This window comes from Hippoglossus hippoglossus, chromosome 23, assembly GCF_009819705.1.
Source record: "Hippoglossus hippoglossus isolate fHipHip1 chromosome 23, fHipHip1.pri, whole genome shotgun sequence".
NCBI classification, from domain to species: Eukaryota; Metazoa; Chordata; class Actinopteri; order Pleuronectiformes; family Pleuronectidae; genus Hippoglossus; species Hippoglossus hippoglossus.
The window spans coordinates 1,843,210-1,868,234 of record NC_047173.1 but is presented as its reverse complement, the minus strand read 5'-3'; the positions used below and the strand labels follow the sequence as shown (position 1 = coordinate 1,868,234).

Below are 25,025 nucleotides of genomic sequence, written 5' to 3'. Positions count from 1 at the left end.
TTAAAAGTTTAAAAGTTAGAAGTGACGTCTAGAAGGTTTGAACTGGCCAGGAGAGATATGTTGATCTGCTGTTTGCTTCTATTGTCGCTCTGAGACCGGTGTCCTAGTTAGTTGACATTGTGCTTCACTGCCAACTCTGACTTCATCCTGTCTCAGACTGAAAGAAAAAAACGCTGACAGAGAGAGAGAAGACAGGGACAGACAAACAGAGCCAGAGAGGCAGAACAGTGTCCAAGCAGTCCCCTGTGACAGGACACACTGGCTTCACAGGACAGAAATTCTTATTCTAAAAGAGCCACAAAAGAAATTTCCGTACTGTCCCAAACCTTTGTCTCGCTCTATTTCACCTCCCTCTTTCACTCCACCCTGACTCATTTCTCTCAGTCTATCTCCGTCCCCTGTGTCTTCAGCCGGCTGCTCTGCCAGCATACTAATGCAGGCAGACTGAAGATTTTTCCCATGAAACTGTCCCTAGGCTTAGTGGTGCTGTGGGATGATGCCGGAGTGGGTTTAAGGTGCAGCGGTGAAGTCAAGTTCGGAGTGAGCTGTCATAACAAAGGAGTCACCATATGTACATGGTAAATGGTCTGCATTTATATAGCACTTTTCTACTCTTGATGACCACTCAAAGCACTTTACATATGTACATATTACGTATGTGACGGTATAAAATACTTATTTTTAACATAAAGGGTCTACTTTACTATGTGACATGTAACATGGCTGCCTGTAGGCTAGTTAGGCTCAAATCGATACAGCAGACATGATGCAACTGTGACTGTGCTCATACCTAAACAAGCCTCTACTCAGAAATGACGATCGCTCTTACTCGCTCTAAAATGGAGACCGATCTCAAAGTAGTTGTCCAGCTGACCAATCAGTGCAGACTGGGTTTTCTGGGAGGTGGGCATAGAGCTAAAAGAGCTATAGTCGCTAAACCGCTGATATGGCAAAGGCACCTCTGTCAACCTCCTCTTCGTGTATAAACATGTAACTCAAACACTAAAGCTAAAATGTCACATTCATGTTGATTAGAATCTGCTCTTCCAGATCCGACCGTACAACTATTTAATACATTTAATTCATTGAGCGTTTCTGAGTGAACTGGTAAATAAATACTGTAGGCTACATGTTCTGCTTTTTGCTCGTTATAAGACCAAGAGTTTACATGATTTGATGAGTCACCTACACGTCTATGATGTCTTTCACAGAGAGATTTTGAATGTGGCTGCAGCCTGGCCAATCTGAGATATTACACCATAGGCATCATGTGCTAAATATCACTTCCAGGTAGCTGACTTTACTATAAACTGTGTCGAGGCCTCTCTGTGTGTGTGTGTGTGTGTGTGTGTGTGTGTGTGTGTGTGTGTGTGTGTGTGTGTGTGTGTGTGTGTGTGTGTGTGTGTGTGTGTGTGTGTGTGTGTGTGTGTGTGTGTGTGTGTGTGTGTGTGTGTGTGTGTGTGTGTGTGTGTGTGTGCCCTGTATAATTGGCAGTAAACTGTCCTTGATTCAAAATACTGGCAGCCAGTCTGTGTTCACTCACTTACTTACTCACGCAGAGGTCGGCTGGACACACACACACACACACACACACACACACACACACACACACACACACACACATTTATTCATGGCCTTTCATGTAGCGAGTCTGACAGGCAGACAGCACGCGTCCCCTGACCTTTGAGACCTTCACATGAACGTCCATCCCCTGCGTCTGATAAAAACATGCTGGGATGATGTTCACATCCGTTGGTTCTCTGATATTATTTGTTCTAAAGGGTCTACTTTAGATAAGGATAAACTTATTGTACCATTTCAATACTATCCAAATTCCATTTATAGAAGTAACCTGATGTTTATAAGCAGATAACAGAGTTTATATTTGAAACTATAGGGTGTTTACTCAATATCGCTGAGACATACAAATCACACATTAGCCAAAGAGTGAAACCAAACTGTAGTGACTCTAGAAGATACAGAAAACAGCTGCAGTATAATGTGACTAAAAATCACATTCACCTTATATGTTAGAGGTGTCATCGTTTCAATTCTGAATCGAGAACTGACCAATCAAAGTTTACCATTTGAATAAAATTGTTTTTCCAACAGAATATAATTTATTGGAATACCTCGACTATTTGCTTGCATTCAGAACGCATTTAAATAAAAAAATTAAAAAATACTTGCAAGTAGCATTAGCAAGTACATAGCATACGTTCCCAGTTCTGTGCCTGCACATTCAAGACATCATGGCTACCACCATAAGAGGAGATAACACAGAAACAACTGACGTCACCGGTGTAAAAATACTATCCCCTTGAGTTAAGTCAACAGCGACAACTTGACGCCTACTGTTGTTTGATGTGAAGAGCGCACGCTGCAGTTAAAAGAAAATTGGCGTCCTCTGTTTGTTCTATGGACTGTATATAAAGATGAATGACATGACTGATCTCAATCGCCCCCTGGTGGCTGGCTGCAGTACAGGTCATAAATCCTGCCTCCTCCAATTTAACAGATGGGACATGGAACAAACTAAAAAGTCAATCTACACCAAAAAAAAAATGTTTTTTGACATTTTAGATAGTTCTTATCACACTGGTGTACATCAAGGCTCAGTTTTCCGGTTAGTTCTGTTTTAATTACTTCTTTGATTCTATAAAAATAGGGTGAAATGTCACTGACATCTGAGACTGGCCTGCGATTGGTTGAGCATGTGTATCGGCAGGACGTTGCTACTGCAGCTCAATCCCCTGAACTGCGCCGACTCTGGCTCCAAAAGAGAACAATTAGAGAGAAACCCAACAGTTCCCACAATGAGCAAGCACTTTGGCGACTGTACATGACTGTACATGTGACATTGTACATGTATGTGTCCCAATCTGTGTGTGGAGATATGTAGCTGGTCTCTGTCAGAAAGCTCTAGTGTCCTATAGTCACTGACGTTGGCTTTTATCTTTCAGAACCAACCATGCACAGGTATTCACAACTTTGCTGGGATTATCTGCTCTCGAGCCAATGAAAGAAAACGTTACTCTTATCGCCGTGCGTTAGCGCTGAGATACGACAACACCTGCTCGGTTTCGGATTTTCAAAATGCAGAGATGAAAATAAGGATACTGCACATAGTGCTACCTCAGTTTACACATGATTTTATTATCCGATCTCTCAGTGAGCCCTGAAGGAAATATACAATTTATAGCTTTCATTTGTAGGAAAGGATCTGTCTTTCCGCCCTATCTCTCTCTCTCTCCACACATTAGCTGTTATCTGTGGGAACAGCTCTAAGACACAGGGATCGATACAAACCCTGCAGTGGTGGGAGCCCAGTCTCCTCTTTAATCTTTGACCGAGAGAAAAAAGACAGGGAGCAGCAGAGAGAGGAGGAAAGACAAAGAGATTACACATAAGCTAGCATCAGTGAGGACCGGGAAAGAGCGTCTCCATGCTGTTTTCTGTACTGAGACAATGCTTTTCTTTAGTGCTAGGTTACTACAACTGATTCTCCAGTTCTGGGCTCTGCGGACTGATTCTAGCACGTTCTCACCAAGTCCGCAACCACTCTTTACCTGCTGAGGCTCCATTACTGCAAGTCACTGTTGCTGTTTAACAAAGTGCAACCAACAATACAGACCCAGGAAATGTCCCATTCCAAACAGGCCTGTTTAGAATGGGCACTGCACGAGTAGTGTAAACACAAAAAGAGGCTGCTTTCTATATTTGAAATAAAAAAATATTCTATATTGGACTATATGAAGCCTTTCGTGCATCGAAAATTATTCTTTCATAATTGTTTTCTATGGTGTTACATCTATCAGCTTTGTTGCTGCTTTGCTTTATTGCTAATACTTAGTCTAATGAAACAGTCGTGCGATAAGTCTTTAGTTTTTGTTTAAACTGTTTTAAGGAGTTGTTGCAATTGTCTGATCTGTTTTTAAGGAATTACTTTGTTCAGTTGAACTGTATAGTGTTAAACTGTGTCTTAACATTTACGAGTTTCGTGATCATATATCCACTTTGGTTAATCATTTTACTGTTCACTTTTGTTTTCTCTTCCATATTAGTTTGATGAACCTGCATTTTTGTGTTTCATAATTTGGCTTTGTTGTCACAAGACAGATCGGAAGTGGCCGAAATGAGCTTGTAGGGCTCAGCAGTAGAGTAAAGAAGTGAAAAGGAGATAGGGCCAAGAGTTTGGGCAACCCAGAGGGAGGTTGGAGAAGAGATGCTGTTCTTTAGTATCAAAAGGATGCAGTTGAGATGGTTCAGGCATCTGCTCAGGACGCCTCCTCTGTACCTTACATTAGAAGCTTTCCAGGTACGTCTAACTGGGCAAAGACCCTGGGATAGTCCCAGAAATCAGGGGGGATTGTATATCCCATCTGTCCTTAGAACGTCTCAGTTTCCCCCAAGAAGAGATGGAAAGTGGAACTGGGGAGTGGACATCTGGAGCAACGTGCAGCCATGGAAACCAGAAACTTTGGATAAGCGGAAGAAAATGGATGGATGGATGTTTTCCACATCTCATTCACTTAGTGAGTACAATGTGGCGGAAAGGTCACAACTACAAACCTCAGAGCCCAGACAGGTAATAAACCATATAAACCCTTCAAAAATATCCCTCATATTCTGGAAACACTGAAGACTGGAGCTCCTCAGAAATCATCATGACCTCATACTTACAATAAATAATTCAGCACTTCTTTGTGTGTGTGTGTGTGTGTGTGTGTGTGTGCGCGCACGCGTGCGTGTGTGTGCGCACGTGCATTCGCGGCCGTGCAGGCAGACACACACATGCATCTTTCAGCATCCAGTCTGCTCTTAAGTGCTTCTGAGCATGTGGCTGTGTCACATTCATAACTACAGACAGATTTGTAGAGAGCAGACATGCAGGAAGTGGACAACAATACTTGTTACAACTTACACAACACAATACATCAGAACACAGCTACAAACCACAGCATCAAAAGTGACCATGTAGTCAAATCAACCCTGTCTGACTCCGTCAACAGTTTTTTTTAATCACATCAAGCCTTCACCTTGACTCATAATTACTTTCCAGTCACTCGTTTTTGCTGCCATCATGGATTTTTTTTCCCCCAGTATCAGCACAGAACAGGATCCATAGGCTCGTTACATCCTACACCCTGGACAGAGAGGAAGGCGCAGAACTGACTTGGAGTCAGTGTCTGGTAACAACTCGCCATGGAGGGAGGCGTCCCTTCAGCTGTATGCCATCCCAGAGGAGTGACAGAGCGTCCCAGGGGGGCTCGCTCTGTCATGTTCTGTTTTTAGCCTCGACGGGCTGCACTGGTGCACTCTCGTCATCGCTCTTCTTCTCTGGTCCCACCCACAAACACATCCCCTCCCAAATTGGCATGGAACCACACTCTGGTCTCTATTTTAGCAATGTAAGCATGTGGAGAAAGTATGTTTAGGAAATGTCCAAATTCCCTTTAGCCTCTTTAACCAATTAAAGTGCCAATTCCCATAACCTTTACAAGTCAGTTTCTTATGGATTGAGATTATGAGCATGGATTATTGTGCTTGTAGGTCATGTGTGTGTAACAAGCAGAGTTTCAGCTCATTCTGCTCTTGCCTATGTGGCGCATAGTACCACACCACTGACTTCAGGTTTTTTTGTTGATCAACAATGCAATCAATCTCCACTGCCTCGAGATAGCAATACCTCAACGATGCATCTTACCACAACTTACTTAACATCAATGCACTTGGCCCAAAGTGCACTTGCTGAACAAACCACATGGGCGCTGGATGGGAAAATGAGAATTATCAGTCTGAAACTGGCTATTATGAGCTTTTGACCACAAGCTCTCATAGTGGCCAGAGATCAACAAACCGGGACTCTCAGAAACGGTGCCACGGGACACACTAAAATATATATATTATATATATATATATATATAAAATATATTCACATTGCTATTCAGAAGGTTGGGACAAAATACAACAGTCACCACAATTTGAAATAATTTCGACTCCACTAACTCCAGTTCTTCCATTAACTAACATGGAGGAGGCAGTGACTCCAGCGCAGGAGAACCTTTAACTCGATTTGTTTTCTTGCTCTACCCTGTGTTGTGCATGGTCCCCATCGAGCTCCACAACGCAATCCAACTCACTTTGTATCTAAACCAAACCAACCCACAGACTAACCACTTGGTTTACTTTACTTTACTATGATTTACAGCTTGTTGAGCATGGCCAGCTTTGGATATACTGAAAATAAAGTGACCTGTCAGCAGGGTGTACCCCATCTCTCCTGCAATGTCTGGCATTTCCACATGGATGAAATAACGTCCATGTTGGTCTGATTAGGTAAAAACAACAATCAGCACCGCTGTACAAATCAGCATGATGGACTCCTGTCGAGCTAATTATTAGCGAGCTGCAGTTCGCTCTTTTACAGCCCAGTGGTGGAGCTGTGTGAGGTTCCCTCCTGCTGTGTAGTGATCTCACTGACTTCCTGGCAAATCTGCCCTTTTAATGTCAATCCACCAGGGTGCAACCTCACCTGGTTTGTAAAGGGAATGGGAGATGGCACTGATTCGTTTACCACGTTACACTTAATAAATCCACTTGAGAGAACAAATACAACCCATTTCAACCATAATTAATTAAACTATAAATGGAAATACAAAATTGCAAAGTAATTCATCATTCGAAAAGAAAACGCAACAGGAAATGGAAATGCACATAATGAAATTGTCCATTTAAATGCCTCAGTAAACTAAATTTGTGGATGAAGTTATTCATTTCTCTTTTTAATCTGAATTTTCTAATATATTTTTATTTCAATTGGTTTTGAATTCATTAAGGTATTTTTAAATTTCGGTTTAATGTTGTCATTGTAATTTGAACAATTTATCGATGGAGTAATATTTCATTTATAAATTATATATTTTAAATGCCTCTTTTTATTACCCCATAAAAATGTATCAAATAATGCATATTTATTACTATTCCACTATTTACACTCCTCCATATTCATAACTATTTGTAAAGTGAAACGTCCACCCAAAATGAGTGAATACAGAACTTCATTAGCGACATCATTACTGATGTTTACCTCTTTGTGAATGGAGCCATCGAGTGCATGAACTGTGACTGTGACAGAGCTTGCGTATTCATTTGCGTTTTAAAAAGGGGGTTGAAAAAAAGATAATTTAACTTCCTTTTCTAATTAATACATCCAAACAATCCTTTCCACAGTGAATGCTTCTAACTTTAGTCACGGCTCTATCAGACTGAATGAAAATGCTGCTTTCGAGAAGTGAAAGTAGACTCAGACAGTAAATCAAGTGAATGGTGCTTGAGGAGCTTGCATGTCGTCCATGAAATAGTGATGTTTCTGTCGAGTGTAGAAAGTCTACTACAGTGAATCATTTATCAAATGAACTATTTATATAACTTTAGATTTGCACTCAGTGGCCTCACGTCGCTGTGCTGTGCTCAGAGCTGACCTGCAACAGAGAGACCTGGTAACTGCACAGCTTCATCTGTTCATCAAGAGAAATTCCTTTTACTCTCTATTTCAAATGCAAATCCCAGACATTAAAACGACTGCCTCTGGAAAACAACTTCAACTGTCTGTCTTGAACCTGCTCCTAGTTTTGCTGCTATGACCTAGATTGACCTGGGAAACATGACACATGGAGCTTCTCTTTTCTCTCTTCCCTCTTTATCACATTAATGTCTCGTCAACATGTTACTGACACGACTTCTTCCCCGGAGTCCTTTTGCTTTATCGTTTGCAGATCCAGGATCGCTGCTGCGGCCACATCGTGGATCGTGATGGTGGATGGTAGATTGTGATCCTGGACCATTAAACATGACGGTGGGTCGCAAATCAGAGTAAGTGGTGGTGGATAGTGGTGGTGGATCGTGATTGTGCTGGCAGCTGATCATGGACTATGACTACAGCAAGACTGCTTGATATATAATATGCCTACTCACATATTCTACCATTACTAACAATAACTTTTATTTGTCATAGCTGCTCCCTTCATCTCTATCAGACATTTTCCTATGTATAAATACTTTAAACATTAACACACATCCCCATTATATTAAAAGCTTTTTCTTCAAATCAATGTTGTAACCGATGTTATTTTGTTGGTTTGTTCAGTTACACACGTCATCTATTGCACTTCTGTCCGTCCTGGGAGAGGGATCCCTCACATGTGGCTCTCTCTGAGGTTTCTCCTGTTAAAAGGTTTTTTTGGTAGTTTTTCCTTCCTCTTGTTGAGGGTTAAGGACAGAGGAGGTCACACCTTGTTAAGCCCTATAAGACAAATTATGATTTGTGGATATGGGCCATACAAATCAAATTTGATTGATTGAACTGTTGGCCAGACTGAATGGTCAGACTTGTTAAAGTTCCTTGTCTCTCAACCTGCTGCAAGGTCTGTAATCATGTTATCCCACAAGTGCTTTCACTAATGAGATGCACGTGCAGCACGTGAGAACACCTGACTGCTGGAATAAAAATCTATTTGAATATTTAACAAATTCTTAAAGTTAAAATATTAGGAAGTGGAATGTGCAGGAAAGAGGAAACCTGAGGTACAGGAGGTGAAGGAATGTGGAGTAGGTCCAACAACAATGAGAAACAAATTCGGTGTTTGAAAGAGAAAATAAGTGAACACAGTGTGAAAAATGAGAAAGCTTTAGATGGGAACCTAGCTCCAATATTAACTTCAGGCCACAGTCTTCAGACAGCACATTATAATGCAATAGAAACTGGCCTCACTCTGATCATCCAGGACAAATAGAACTCCAGATAAGAACTGGTGTAAATGTCGACCATGATAAATGTCCATTGTACATTGTATACCAAAAGAGATGAGGCAAGCTCTATTGGCAAGTATTTTTAGACTTACAGCAGTACTAGTACTGTCATTCATTTCAGTAGCGCTGCAGTCGCCCAGTTTAAAAACACAGGTTTCAATGAGCAACGATTTAGCTGTTATCACTTTGAGTGGGTTCTACTGCATATAATGTAAATCTATCAGACAGCAGGAAAAAGGCTGCCATTCACTTTTGCTTTGCATAAAAACCTATAATATGTTATTGCACAATATTGACCGTTTTAGAGGGTTCGGTTACCTTGCACTCTGTGGAAAAACCACAGAGTAGCTGAAAGAAAGAAAGATGTCTGTGTGGACATGCTAAATGACATTCAGTTAGTATTCTGTCCAAGTTAATGTTAATGCAGGATATATGAGTGGTGGGAAAGCAACAGAAACTACCTTAACACAGTGATCGTTCACTGCACCAGTTTCATAGCGTCTGTAATAGCTAAAGCTCAGTGGCATTTGTCTTTCAGAGAAACTAATAATAAGCTAATTTAGTGAGGTATTAGCCCTCACACATCCACATAACCATTTTCTCCAGACAGCATGCCCTGTGACAGAGAGGATCGATAGCAATCCAATGAGCTGAAATGAGAGTTATTGAGTTAGCGGGCGTGGAACGGAGACAGATGGATGCAGTCTGTGCCACTGAGATTACTGAAAGAGAAGAAGAATGGTGGAAATGATGAAGCGTCGTGGGGGATCTTATGCGAGACTAAATTCTGCTGAGTTAGCCTCTAGAGTTCCCCTTGCATTGAACCAAGGAATTCTCCATCAGGAGTCCCATAATGAGAAAAGAGAAGCGACAACAGTCCAAAGTCACAGAGACAGGTACCACAAGTCATGGGAGCGAGGAAATACAACTTTTGGCGAGGAGGTGGAGCTGAGGACACAACCAGGTAAGATCCAAAATGGTGGTGCTGGCAAAACACTTGTCGACACACTTGTCCCCAAACAGACAGTTTCAAGGTTTAATATTATCTAACCAAATCAGAATTTTCAAAATGCTACCAAAACACACACGTTAGCATTTATTAAAATCATAGCCTGTATACAAAGATGGACGGCATGACAGCTCCCAAAAGTGAAGCCAAAACATTTCAATCGTCCCCTGGTATCTGGCTGCAGCATAGGTCACAAACCCTGCCCATGGTCCAAAATAAAGGTCAAATTTTTAACATCTTCAAAGCTGGTTTTCACTCACTTTATCCCATGTTCAAGTAAGCTTGGTTTTAATTTATTATTTGATGCAAAAAAAAACGGGTTGAAACCCCCCCCCCAAAATGCACCCATCCAATACATTTTCTCACCAGCTGCTCACAGATATAAACAAACCAACTGCTCAGCCAGATTTTTTTAAACCGCTATAGTTGGTGGTTAAAGTGCTCGTGTTTCTAGACCCACTATACTCTGTGTTCTCAGATCTTAACAATTAACCCAGTTAGTCCAATGTTATCATTACTGATTGGCCAAAATTATAAAAAATAAGACCCATGTTGTAAACCAAACCTGCATTGCCCAAGCTGGGAGGTTCCCAACAGTGCAGCACATCACGTCTCTGGCTGGTATTTACTCCAATAGACCACTGCCGTCAATAACAATGTAACCGTAGTTGAAAATTTACTGTTGACACATCATATGCATGGAGTGGTACTGCATCAGCCTGCTTTCTCTAAGCCACACACACACACACACACACACACACACACACACACACACACACACACACACACACACACACACACACACACACACACACACACACACACACACACACACACACACACACACACACACACTGACCTTCAGGATGTAACTGCACAGTCAGCTTGTGAGTCCAACTCCAGTCTAGTAAATTAGTGTTTCCATACATTACTATACATATCGATCAGAAAAATGAGTTGATCCCCAGTCAGGCATTACAGTCTCATTAGCTAAAATGTATGGCCAGAGGTGGACCAGAGAACTATGCAGAACTAGATAAACAACAAAACCAGATATGCTATGTGTTTCGTTTCGATTTTCATGATAGACCCGAAATAAGTTGGAACTATGGACCAGTTGTGATATTTCCATTCTTCTCCAATGTTACCAATAGTGTGACTCTCAAACAGGTCTCAAAGTTCCTCTCACAGAACGCCTTCCTTGATCCATTTCACCGTGGGTTTAAAAGTAGCCGCTGACAGAAGACCTGAGGGCACCTAGAGCTGCAGCTCAGTAATTTGGTTCATGTGTTGCTGGACCTATCAGCAGCCTTTGATACAGTGAACCACCTGCTATCTGTTCTCCAAAATGTACATCTTGGGCAAATGGTTTTCTTGATTTAAAACATATCTTTCTAGGCCTTTCTTCAGTCTGTCATGGCAAGGACAAACACCCTTAGCCTACCCCCTTTAGAGAAGCAGTTAAATGAGTTTATGAAGACAGTATTTTTGAAACATAAACAATCTCAGGTCCAATATGGATGAAACAAACAACTGTGATAGTAGCCTTCTACTTGGTTTAAGCACAGCCTTTCATAGAGTAGACCACTCCATCCTTTTAGAAACACTGTGCACAGCCTGTTTGGTGTCACTGGGACAGTTTTTATATGGTTCAAGTCTTGACTTACCAACCTTTGTAAGAATGGCTGAATGTTCATCTAAAAGCTATAAAATGACTTGTTGGTCCTATACTACTTTTATCCTTTTTAACCTCTAATGGCCAAGGCTATGCTGATGATACACAGCTTTATACTGCAGAGTCTCTGGATGAACCAGGGCCAATCAATGGCCTTTATAGCCATATTTCCGATATTGAGTTATGGATGGCAGAGAATTGTGTACAGCTCAACTAGGACCAAAGTAAGATCAGGTTCTAAAGCTCAGAGAGAGAAACTATAATTGTAAACTGTAATTATTTACAAGCCCTGGCACTAAACCCAAGTAAACAAGTGAAAACCCTAATCATCTTTGATTCAGACTCCAGTTTTGTCACTCACACCAGAAACTTAAGCATACATTCTTTCATCTGAAGAATATTGTCAAGGTGCAACTGTTTCTGTCTCAAGCCAACACAGAGACACTAATGTATGATTTAATTATCTGCTGGATTGACGTAATTGATCGTAATGCTCTGCCTTCTGGTCTCCCTACATGTGTTTTTTTTCATTCTACAATAATAAAACTCTTTGTGGTACATTGTTTCTATGAAAAGATTGATTGATCTCTAGTCTCGACCAATGACATAACCTTCTGGCAAGCCTCCTTTCATGCACAGCGAAACCCTTACAAAAATGTTGTGGTGCATCTGGTCATCTATTAGCCTAAAAGGACACACGTCAAGGTCCCTGGTCATTGACCTCCACTGGCTACCCATGGTCGTCCCAACCTAATCCAGTCAGTCACTCATGCTTGGCTTCGGAGTGACCTCTAGCTCTCCACCACCTGAAGCCCATCATATGAGCTTATGCTGCTTCTCAGCCACTGGGTTCTTCTAAGGAATGCCATACATTGCCAACACCTTGCACAAGGCAATAAGAAGAGAATGTTCTTGTTTGTGGTTCTCCGATGGTGGTACCAGGTACGAAATGCTCTCGGAGCAGAGGCATCCTCATCTCTTCAGGGAGCACCTCCTCCCCAAACACCAGTATCATCCTAACATGTCTAAATAGTGCTCACTGCACGCTTACTTTCTGTGCACTATTACCTGATCTCCTACACCTTCTATCTTATTGATCAACTAAATGTAAAGTCTCCTACTGTACTGAAGCTCTGGTAATGTCCTTCAGTTGTAAGTTGCTTTGGATGAAAGCATCTGCCAAATGATTAAATGTAATGTGAATATAATGATCTCATGGAGGAGGTTTCCTTATGAACACAGCTTTGCAGATGAAACATTGGTCATTGATTTTACTGAAAAGAATTAGGTGTTTCTACTCCAGCTAATACCAGCCTGTGTCATAAAGTAGCTCACAGTTCAATCAACAGTCAATTACAACATACATTCATGTTTCTTCCATTCCTTACTTGTCCATTCAAAATAAACTATTAAATATTTTTGCTAAACGTAAAACCACAGTATGAAAATGTGTAATGTAAAATTTGCAATGATTACACAGATTTCCGTAGAAAATGATGAGCAATTCTGCAGTTCCCCTTAACTCTACAAAGCTCTTTAGCCTCTTTTAGCTCATTGTTTTGGTGTTTTTGTGGCTCAAAGTGTCCACGCTCATTAACCTTCAGTCTTCCAGGTTCCACTCTACACTACATGACCCGCAGCAATAATAATGTTCTCATTCAACGTAACTTTATAAGGCAATTAGTATCAAATTCACAGCTCGTTGTTCTTTCCAAAAGTAGCTACAAAAATGATACTGATAGAGACGAGAATGGTGATAATGATTTCCGACGGAGAATTTGGATTGTGTGTCCAGCTTAACCTGTGGGACCCAGGGGAAACATAAGCTACTGTGTATGTACTGATTCTGTTTATGTACATACTGATACTCTGAGTATTGTACATCGGTCAATGACTTGACAAATCTTCTGTCCGACTGCATTTTTCTCATTAAAAAGAGGTTTGTCAACATTACCATTAACAGATATGTATATATGTAGTAGTCAAAATTTGGTTTAAAAACTTCCTTGAAATAATTCTAAACTTAAAATTTAAATTTACTTCCTGTAAATTTTAGGTTTTCTGTTGCTCTGTTAAAAAAAAAAAAGCAAAGCATTTTTATTTATGTTTCCACCCTAATATGCAGACAGAGATTATCCAATGTTAATTTCTTTTGTCTGCACCCCCAACTAGTTCATTCTGTGTTGACAGAACCTTCCCTGGCTCCTATTAGTTCGTTTATGGTATGTTCATTAAATATGTACCATGTGGGGACATAATAAAGTGAAATATTAAAGGTTTTAAAACATTTAACCTGTCGACTGTCTTCAAGACATCCACGTTAGTCACTTCCTGTTGTCACAATTATGACTTGCATCTTATTCAACATAGTAGGCTAAGTTAGTAGCCTATCTTACTATGTTTCAAGCTACTTTATACGTTATTATGAATATATATAACTTAAAAACATAACAGATACAAACAAAAAGATAAATATAACAAGATACAAATGACCAGACCAGAGTAAAAACAAACATTATAGGCTAAAGGTATATGAGCAATATGGCAATTTTCCTGTAATTGTACTTCCATAAACATGGAATTAGCACATTATATTAGGTATAAACTTAAAGTTAGCCTACATATCTCAATTGCTTTAAGTCCCCATGTTATGAGCTATAGGCCCTTCTATTGTCCAGCAGGTGTTGGTGCAGCCACTGGGTCAAATTACACTTTACTTTATTATCACGTCATGAATTATCTTCAAATAAAGTGTGATAACGGTGCCTATCACAGAACACTGCAGTAACGAATGGTTCGTCCGGTGCATCAGTGATGACATGATCCCACTTCTATTGTATCATAACTAACATTTACTTCACCATACCCCTGCTGAGCCCACCTCCTGCAGCTGCTCCAGCTCCAGCCTCAGCGCCTCCTGCTCGGCCTCCAGGTCGGCGTACTGCTGCTTCAGCCTCTGGTTCTCCTCCAGCACCACCAGCCCGCACTCCGCCGCCCGGACCTTCTCGCGGTTGGCCTCCGCCAGCTCCCGGGTCAGGCGCTCCACCTCGACCCGGCACTCCTCCACCGTGTCGCCGCATCCCGCTCCGCCGGCAGCCATCGCCCAGTCTCCCTCCCCGCCCTGCCCTCTCCTCCCTGCGTCGGACGAGCAGAGAGCCCCGCTGGAGGGAGAAACGAGGCAGACAACAACCCCCCCACCGCCTCCCCTCTCAGGGATCACACTTCACACTGCTTCAGATCTCATGTAAAAAAAATAAAAAATGTACAAAAGAACAATAAAACATCCGTAAATATCCACAGAGCGCTGTCATCATCTCCTGCCATGTGATGCTCTGAGTGATGCAGCTCCTCATCATCCGCTGCCCGCATCCCTTGTCCCTCCCTCTGCTCTGTTTTTCTGCTTATTCACCGGCATCAGGGCGCCATCTCTGCCGGCAGCCGTGAAGCAAGGCACACTCCCCGCTGCCTGTCATCCTGCAGCAGCAGCAGCTTCTCAGTGCTCGGATCCTCAGAGAGTGGGACACAGCCCTGCCTCACTCCAGCACAATAACAGGAGCTGTAAGCGCCCCCTGGAGATCACACCCATCCTTTTGTCTCCGCCTTTACGCAGCGATTTCTCTTCCTGTCAGCAAACATTTGTCCTGTTTACATGTTTCAAAGTTTCCATCGATTGATTATAAACTTACAAATAAAAAGGTTGCCTCACATTTTTGCACCTTTAGGCGTGGGTGTTTGGGATGGCTGATGTTCACTGTGCGCATTACGATGAGAAGAAATAAGGATTTTGTGTGTGAGAAGCTGCAGTTAACATGTACTTTTTCCAATTATTAGTCAAATAAAAAGTAAAATGCAATTCGAAGTCACAATTAACTCATCTTCATCACTCACAATTAACATGTTGTTATAGTTTGTGTTCTGTGCTTGAAGCCAGATTTTGGGAAGATTGAAAACATGTAATGTATATTTTGCTTAAAGAAAGTTGTTTTGATCATGTAGTGTGACTACTCCTGTGTGTTTAACCTGCTAAAACAGCATTAATAAAGATAAACATGTAAGATACAATAAAAAGACAAACAAAATATCTATTTAATGTATTTTGACCAAGTCAGATGACAGTAAAATACTGTGAAAGTAATCAAAACGCAAATGTTAATTTTACGGTAAACCCTATTGCCAGTTGATTAGCCAAATCCAATGATTTGTGAATGATCTTTTTTGTCCATGCAGTTCTTACTCCACAGCTGCAGAATCCAGATCTTATTATTATTATTATTATTAGTAGTAGTTGTAGTAGTAGTAGTAGTAGTAGTAGTATTAACTTGTTCTACTATCATTAATAACATCATCACACCTCTAAATATACTGTATCTTTTATTATTTCCCCGTTATTTCAGCTTAGTGCTTATTAGCTACAAAGCCACATTGGTCACTTTTATTTGAGGTCTGTCAATTCAATCAAACTTTATAATTTGCCTCCAATAGGAACCGGTGCCACAGACAGTACAGTGAAAACTTTTAATGTCCTGCAGGAGGCAGAGTATAAAGTAGATGCGTTAGAGTTATCCTCACATGAGGCACATGAAGAAGTCAGTGTCATTTCTTCAAAATAAAATAAAAAAACTACATTTTGAACCAGTTCATATTGCATTTTTTTGTGTTGTGTTTGTGATGGGAAATTGTAAAACAGTCCCTGGGGAAATATTTAAATTAAAACAGCTTTTGGTAAATAATCCACCGACAACAATGGCTGTCTATCGTTTTATTAACAAGATGATGTATGCACATGATGTAGTTGTCTTTTCTCCTTTAAGTGCTGGTTTACACCCATTACTTAGGGTATGTTATGGCATGCACTATTACAATAAATCAAAGTCCAAAAAGAGTGTTGTCATAATTGTTAGAAGCAAGGAGGATGAGAAGTTAAGTCTTCCCTTTGGCTGACCGAGTCTTATATGTAGTGAACGAAGTGAAATGTCTGGGTCACATCATTAGCAACAATTTATGCGATGATAATAATGAGCTGCGTCAGTGCTGTAAACTGTGAGCAAAGGCCAACATGTTGGCATGCATACTAGTTATATTAGTTATAATAGCACTTTTTAGAGCCTACGGTGTTCCATTCCGTACTGCACACTGGTGGTGCAAAACTGAGACAGCTTCAGGTGGCAGATGCATTCAGAACCATCGGAACGAAACAATGTCCCAACCCTTTCATGCTCTGCTGGTCTTAACTGAGACGACACTGAAGGACACATGTTATTCATCTTTTTTTTGGAAGCCGTGGAACGAAAGTCTCTCTGTGTTTTAATCCCTATATATACTTGTAACATATGTTGATTGTACTCATAGACTGTATATAAATATAAAGATTGTACTGTAAAATAGAATAGAAAATAATAGAATGTCTTTATTGTCAACCCACATCTGTACAATGAAAGTAGTATGTCACACAAGTGTTGAGAGAGTGTCACATACAATACAAATAACACAACACGCAAAAAGAAGCAGACATCTGAGCAGAAACAGATTCGGCATATATGTATGTGTGTGTGTGTGTGTGTGTGTGTGTGTGTGTGTGCATTGCATATTTTGTGCTGTATTCTGTAATTTACCCTTTTTAAAAAAAACTTTTGTATTGATATGTTCCTACGATTCTGAAATAACGCTTAACCATCTAATAATTTAACAACTTCTTGATTATACTGCAGTTTTATCACATTTATCCACATGATAATATACTTCGTTGTGTCTTTATTGAATCTAATGTTGACCCCTGGTGCTCCAGCCAGTCAGCAGCAGATCAGGTCTGAGAGGCTGACGCTTTTATTGTGAAGCCTTTCTCCCCGGAAGTGCGGCTCTTGTTGTCGCCAGCGGAACAGCGGCTACATGTCTGTGTGGGAGCTGCGCCGCGTTGCACGTTGCTAGTTAGTTGCAATGTTGTAGCTATTAGCACGAGAGCCTTTCTTTCTCTGGGAGGGAGACCTGACATTTACACCGACAACCCCGCGGAGTCCATTCTCAGGCATTCACCGTCCAACAGCCGCCGGCGAACGGAGAACCCCCCCAACAAGATACCCGCTAGCGTGTTGCCTTTCTCCGAGCTCCCCGCTAGCCTATCCAGCTAGCTAGTTAGCCGCTAGCCTTCTCCCGTCTCCTCTCCGTGCTCAAACCGTCTCCTGCCCGGCTGCTGGACCATGGCGATGCGGCAGACTCCGCTCACCTGCTCAGGTCACACCCGGCCTGTGGTGGACCTGGCCTTCAGTGGAATCACTTCCTCGGGATACTTCCTTATCAGCGCCTGTAAAGGTGAGGACACACGGGACTACAAAGTTGTATTAACGTTAGACATGTGTGAAGTCGTAAATCCAGGCCGACAGCTGAGTACCACTCTCTGGCTCCTGCCTGGCTCCTGAGACACAGCTGATCTTGACGTCTGTAAGGTGTATGGTTATGCTAACTCATAGAATATTAAAACAATTACTTAGACCGGCTTTTCTTCGGGATGAGCTCCCTGGGATCTGGTAGTGGCACCAGCCTTCATCAGAGTGACTCAGTCAAATAGCGGCTTGACCACCAGACGCCGCTGACAGCAGCACCAGCAGGTCTGCGTGCCACCCTCTGCTCCACTGTCCCGGAGATCTAACATCTGTGTCCTCCCTTTTTTCTCTCCCGTCAGATGGCAAGCCCATGTTGCGCCTGGGAGACACAGGGGACTGGATCGGAACGTTTCTGGGTCACAAGGGCGCAGTCTGGGGAGCCACGCTGAACACAGACGCCACCAAAGCTGCCACCGCCGCCGCTGACTTCACAGCGTGAGTGGAGAACCGTCATGTGTCTTGAAAGTCTCTTATCTATATTGTCCTCCCTATCTCAGGCTACTTTTTTGTGTGTGCATGCTAAAGTAGACTGTTGCGAGATGACCCTCAGTGTTTCATTACTCTGGCCTTTCCTTCCTTAGTCCACCATGATTTATCGGTAATGTGAACAATTGGAAATCCTCCGTAAACAGATGATAGACGGATGTCATAATACGGCGTCTTCCTCAGGAAATGATGTCAAATTAGTAATTGTTAATTGTCAGGTCATAAAAATGTGGGTGTTAAGCTGCTTTCGGACATGAACTCTGGGTAAAATGCAGACAATAGTGTCAGGAGTTTATCTGTGCAGGAGGCAGGACGTTGTGTATAAATTCCACCTGTTTTTTTTTTTTATAATATCAAGATATCAACACAGGCGTCGGCCCTTATCACCAAAACCTCACGGATTTCGGTATCTTTTCATGTTGACGGCATTTCCTACGTCTATGGCAACTCTTTTCATCCTGAGATACTTTTTTGGGAGGGGGGTTCAGCTTTGCGTCCGTCACATGTTAGAAATGTCATCAGCGTCATATTATCTAGCCTTTTTCAGACTTTACCTGCGGAGAATTTGCTGCAGAGTTTACCTGCAGTTTGCCTTACCACAAACACGCCGTCTTTGTCTGTTTCTTCTTCATGTGTGTCACTGCTTTTTCACCAGGATTTTTCTCATAATTTTTGCGTTGGTCACGTGTTAGAAGCGCCATCAACCCCCCCACTGGCTTGCGGTGAATCCAGCGGGTGATCCCATGTGTCCTCACATCGAATTCTCCTGAATATATATATACTAGGAGGCCAGCCTCTCACTCAGACATTTGCGTTAACACATAGACATCCAGAGAAAATACACAGGATTTGCAGATTTCAGTGCATGTTTGAAAGCCGCTAAACACTGGCACACTCGGACATTCTCTGGAGTTTTTACAAGGGGTTGTCAGGAAAAACTTCAGAGAAAGTCCGGAGCAACTGACTCAGATCTTCTCACATACAGCCCCTCCGGATAAATTTGGCAGGATATCCAGCGTTCAGTGCATGTCTGAAAGCAGCTTTAGAAAAAGCCACACTTGTCCTGACTCCAGGGGACTTCATGAAGCACATGTGTTTATTCAGTTATGTAAGGGCTTAATTCAAGTTTTCTGAGATAACAAATCTGATTAATGTTCAACTTAGCGGCAGACTTCACAGTAAAGAATAATTGAGTCATGTAGAGAGTCAATGCCAGAAGAATTTGGACACCTACACATTTCTTGTGTTCTTCAGGCTCTGAGCTGCAGTCACAGCTTTAATTTGAGTTTACAATAAAATAGAATTAATTTTGCGAGAGATAAAGCCCTTACACCCATTGAGCCCATATTGTATGGGTTGAAAATTGATTAGACTCATACACAAGAAGTAAATCATATTTACAATTTTGTAGAAAATTCAGTGAAATCACTACCTGCCTGAAGTCTTTGACCAACAGACACCAGTGTATCCTCCCTAAGTGCAGGTCTGAATGCACCCAAATGATCAGGTCTCTCAGGATGTATGAATACCAGGTCTGAACGGGGCTAAAGATATGCCACCTCTTCACCTTTAAAAAGCTCTCTGTTGTTGCTTTGGTCCGATATCAAGGATTGTTGTCTGACTAAAAGATGAAATGTGTTTTGTGCATTTGACTCAATCTGACCTCAGATTCCAGCTTCACATTTCCACATTCATACTGTGGTAGAACTTTCCACAAGTGCAGGCTTCTGGCTAAGCAGCCAACCCCCTTTTTAAAAGTCCAGCTGGCAACTTTATCTCAGTACATCTTTAAATAGTGACCAAAACCTTTATTTACCATGTAAAAAGATCATATTTTCAACCATTGTGTCCAGTCTCCCTGTATGTTTCACACAACCACCGTGCTGGTTAAGCCAATAACTTACTGTTATATGCATATTAGTCTAAATGGAAACCCTCAAACAGCTCTGAGTGAGCTTTTTGTTGCATGGACTAACATTGTAATGACACACATCTGCCCAACAAACTGTTAGTGATATTAGTGTTGGGGTTTTCCATCGGTTACTGAATGCCTTAGGTGCTGTGGTGGCATAGGTGTTTGATTGGAGCATTTGGCCATAGTCCCCAGTAACATAAAATTCCCATGCCACTGTTTACTCTTGTCAGTTAACTGATGACCTCTTCACTTTTCAGAAAGGTGTGGGACGCAGTGAGTGGAGACGAGGTCCTCACACTGGCACACAAACACATTGTCAAGTCTGTCAACTTCACTCAGGTCAGTGCTCCGACAGTTGTTGTTACTGAATATTATTCGTTCTGTACATATCTTGTATTCTTTATATGTCCTTGCACGGACATATGTCATGCTGGAGGAGAATATTTCTTTTGAACAACACATCTCATGAATAAATGCAGTTGATCTGAATAGATTTGAATCTTAATGAGGAAACTTGTTAACACTTTGAGCAAGGGATGTTCCTAATTACAAATTTTCCTGTGGATTAGTTAACCACAGCCTCAGGTAGTGACAGGTGGCTTATTTAAAAAAAAAAAAAAAAATAATAATCTTGGACGCAACAGTGAACCTGTGTTGTAGATGAATGAAATCATCACACCCATCAATTCTTTAAGCTACGAAGTTCAAATAGTTATATGCAGCATGAAAACACAAATGTATTTTTATAAAAGATCTTATTGATTTAATGAATACAATTTTGATGGAACCCTTTGAACATGATAATTTGAAGATTAACACATAGTAGGAGCTTTATGCTGACACCACAGGTACACCACACAGATCAGATGATCTGATTAGTAATTTAATGATGTAAAACAGATCCCAAACTCTTGTGTGCTCTGAGCATCCATGTTTTATTTGTCATGGGCATGATGACGGGGCATAAGGCTTCAAGTCATATGCATGCAAGGATATTAAAAGTATATTTGCAAAACTGATTTTGTTTTTCTACACTTGTGCCATCTGTTCCTCAGGATAGCAACAATCTGCTGACGGCAGGAAATGACAAGCTTCTGCGGATTTATGATCTCAGCTGCCCTGAAGAAGGTCGGTGAATGTGTCAAAGAGGAAGCTTTTTTATTTTAACGTACATTTGGGTAAATGAAGAATTTACTGTATTCTGGGGATTCATAATTAATCATTTCCTGTCAATCCTGCTTTAGTCAGTGCAGCACTGCCCTCTACTGGAAATAGCTGTCATATAAATCAGTGTACCTGACTATTGAAACTTGATGTCTTTCAGCACCACAGGAGATTGCAGGTCACACGTCAGCCATAAAGAAAGCTTTGTGGTGTAACGACGACAAGCAGATCCTCTCAGCTGCTGATGACAAAACCGTTCGGTCAGTGAAGTGGCTCCTTGTGGTTTAACTTGAACAGTCTGTGCATCAATGCCATCATGTGACTTTGTGTGACAAACTTGAACCCCTCCTCACTGCGACTCCCCTTTGTGCTGTCCCAGAGACATTTAGTTGTCTAACAAGTTACTTATCTGTAGTCTCGGGTACTGAAATCCGTTACCAATCATGCACCGGTTCCTACACCGATAGTACACATGACTGAATCAAGTAATGTATCAGTGGTGGGAAGAGGGATGATAACAAAGATTGCTCTTATTTATATTTCTAAATTTAAGTTTAAGTATTCTTTAAACTGTTAACAGTTAATATGTTCAATTTAAAAGTATCAATTTAGCACTGGTATGGTAAAAAACCTGAATTATACCCAACCCTATATATATTTATGTGTTATGTGTTGTGTCTGTGTGTGTGTCCAGGCTTTGGGACAGGACTTCCATGGAGGTGGTGAAAACATTGACGTTTGACTCATCTGTGAGCAGCATGGAGTACATGGCGGATGGAGAGATTCTCGTGATTACTTACGGAAAGACAATCGCTTTCTACAATGCCCTTAGGTGACTTTACATATCCTAGATCATAAGATTTCATTCCAACAGGAAATGTACATTTGATTTCTCTGACCTCCTGGATATTACTTTTTATCTGACTTTGTTATAATGTGTTTACATATTCCAGCCTGGACCCGATCAAGAATGTGGAGGCCCCAGCTACCATTAACTCAGCCTCCCTCCACCCAGACAAGGACTTCTTTGTTGCCGGTGGAGAAGACTTCAAGCTCTACAAATTTGACTACAGCTCTCTGGAAGAACTGGGTGAGGCGCAAAGCTTTTTCTCAAGACGCTGGATCATCGTGTATGGTCTCACTCAGAATTCTGAAAAGTGGTAGCTCTGTTACTGAGGCAGGATACCTCCTGTGAAGAGGAATTGTTCTCTGGTTAGAGCGATTGATGGGGACCTATTGTATAATTTTTAATTGGGCTGGCAGGCACTGTGAGAGAACATACAAACTACAAATTGCTCTAGATCAGTGACTCCAGCTCCAGGAATTGGTCTTGCTTTCATTGTGTAAGGGGGAACTTTTTTTTAATTGTCCAAAAAAAAAATTCAATATCCAAAGAAAAAGTTTTACAATTGATTCCTGGACAGATAAAAAGAACCATGAGTCCCCTTAAATTCAATCAAGCTCAAATTCAGTATGCTAAATATTCCAATCGTTTTTCCAGATCTATTCAATATTTTCCCAGGGCAAAAATCTAGCAATGTCAAAGAAAGTGATGAAATTGTCCTATCCTTCCACCAAGTTTTGTGGAAATCTGTTCAGTGAGTACAAATAGACAGGCGAAAACATAACGGTGGCTGAGGTAATTTAAAAGTCTCATGTCAACGTAGGTAAGAGAATAAAACGTGCACAAAACCTTAAGGAAAAGCAGATCTGTAACCCTTTCTTTCCCCTGTCTGCAGAGTCCTATAAGGGTCACTTTGGTCCAGTCCACTGTGTGCGGTTCAGTCCAGATGGTGAGCTGTATGCTAGTGGCTCTGAAGACGGGACTCTTCGACTGTGGCAGACGGCGGTGGGGAAAACCTACGGCTTGTGGAAGTGTGTCCTCCCTGGTAATGCTCCTGCTATAAGCACTGATTTATGTACAGTCGTCTCTGCTGCTCCCACAATCTGCAATACAGGAGGACAGTATTCTTTTTTTAAAAGGAGAAATATTAGTGATACTAAAAAGTAGCACAGTGATATAAATAGAAACCAGTGCTTTCAGAAAGTATGTAGATCCTTCATATTTTTACCTTCATTAATATTTAAATTCATTTCTTACTCCCTCGTCAAAAAAACATTTTATTTGCTGGTGTGTTGGTTACCAAAGAAACATAAAAATGGGATTTTCTCATTGAAAGAACTAATCTTTCAAAAAGGAGTGAACTCTCCAGGAAGTTGTGAAATACAATTTGGGCTGATTTAAGGGTAATTGATCAACAGAAGAGTCTCTCGAACTATTACACTCAAGCTGCTTTCAGACACGCACTGAACTCCCGAGATCCTCCGCAGTCTCCCTAATACAAGAAGCCATCAGTGAAGCCTGTTAGGTCCCATTGTAACAAATGTTAAGACTTAAATGAATCCATTATCTGATCTGATGAGACCAAAGTCAATCATGTAGCTCCAATTATTGTTGATTAACCAGCGTGTGTAATGCAGAGTTCTGCTGTGACATGATCAGGTTTTCTTCTCTGACTTAAAGCTCCTCCTGAGCCACAGAGACCGAGTCTACCTCCTCATGATGAATACACTCAAATTCATGTGTTCAATCAGGAGATAAGTGTGTTTCTGCGAGAGTCCAACACACAACCTGTTGCTGTTTTTAAAATATCAATAAGTAATAGATATACAACGTACTTCTATGAAGCCATTTATGTGATCCAATGTATTTTTTCCTAATTCTTTCTGTTGTGTTCTCCTCAGAGGACCTTGGGGCCGAGAACTGTGAGCAGCTGTACACACAAGTCCCTGAGATCAAAGCTTGAGGAGCAAGCAGTAACGTTTGGAAACGGGATGAGAAGAGAAAAGGAAAGGAGACGAACCGAGAGGTGTTCCAGTGTGTTCTATCAGGCCCCAGCGAGGAGCAGAGTCTAGAACATCTCGATCCATCAGGAACTGATGTGGATATCATGACTGCCCTGTCTGTCAGACCAGCCATCTCTCGCACACAAACACACACACACGCACTGATTTTATGCAGTCATATGGATAGTATGGGCTGGAGAGTAAAGCAGTAGATCTGTGAATGTCTCTCGTTCATCGCTGCCTGCCTTCTCTCTGGTCAGCCCAGTTCTGTCCGTCTAAACATATTTTTTACTTCTCTTTACCCTCAAACCCTTAATTCACCCCAAACCACATGATTTAAGATCGATTTTGGTTCCAAAATTAAAGTAATTGATGAGCTGGACCAAGGCCTTTGTTTTCGGTTCATAGTTACAAAAGACTGGCGATAGATGCACTGTGTGTGCTAAAAGGTGCTTTCATTTCTTTGAAAACCTTGCTTTGAGTATTCGCTGCTGTTGTACTGGTTGAGTATAAAATATTTAGTGTCCAAATAAAAGAGAATACTGTTTAGTGACAAAGTGGAAAGAGATAAAATGTCATTGAATTTTTTTTTCCCCATTTTGGGTTCTGTCTTCATTTGTGTCCGGTGATGAAATAAACCAGTGCATTACTGTTTTATTTGTAAGTAATGCAAGAGCAAAGTGGATTTGGTGTTATTTTGTGGCCATTTATGAACATCTTTAATATACACGCACAAGCAAG

General features: G+C 41.3%; 2 protein-coding genes across 10 annotated transcripts in view; one reads left to right on the top strand and one right to left on the bottom strand.

The window, feature by feature from the left end:
• Positions 1 to 15,112, bottom strand: part of LOC117757423 (protein bicaudal D homolog 1-like) — a 40,267-nt gene extending 25,155 nt beyond the window's left edge. For 3 of the 9 annotated variants that reach the window (XR_004613112.1, XM_034578580.1, XM_034578583.1), the window contains exon 1: positions 14,362 to 15,107. Coding sequence is in view for 8 of the 9 variants with exons in the window: in XM_034578580.1 (XP_034434471.1) it covers positions 14,362 to 14,595 (234 nt within the window). In the remaining variant the exon portion in view is untranslated. Of the gene's footprint in view, positions 1 to 14,361 lie in introns of all 9 variants that reach the window. The other 6 variants (XM_034578577.1, XM_034578579.1, XM_034578581.1 and 3 more) reach the window with 4 other exon arrangements.
• Positions 15,113 to 17,346: 2,234 nt separating this feature from the next.
• On the top strand, positions 17,347 to 24,969 carry strap (serine/threonine kinase receptor associated protein). The gene is made up of 9 exons (XM_034578751.1): positions 17,347 to 17,801; positions 18,172 to 18,307; positions 20,531 to 20,612; positions 21,329 to 21,401; positions 21,598 to 21,697; positions 22,132 to 22,269; positions 22,391 to 22,527; positions 23,177 to 23,326; positions 24,183 to 24,969. Exons 1-9 carry the CDS (start codon positions 17,690 to 17,692, stop codon positions 24,242 to 24,244), a joined length of 990 nt encoding a protein of 329 aa, XP_034434642.1. The 5' UTR covers positions 17,347 to 17,689; the 3' UTR covers positions 24,245 to 24,969.
• Positions 24,970 to 25,025: the final 56 nt, after the last annotated feature.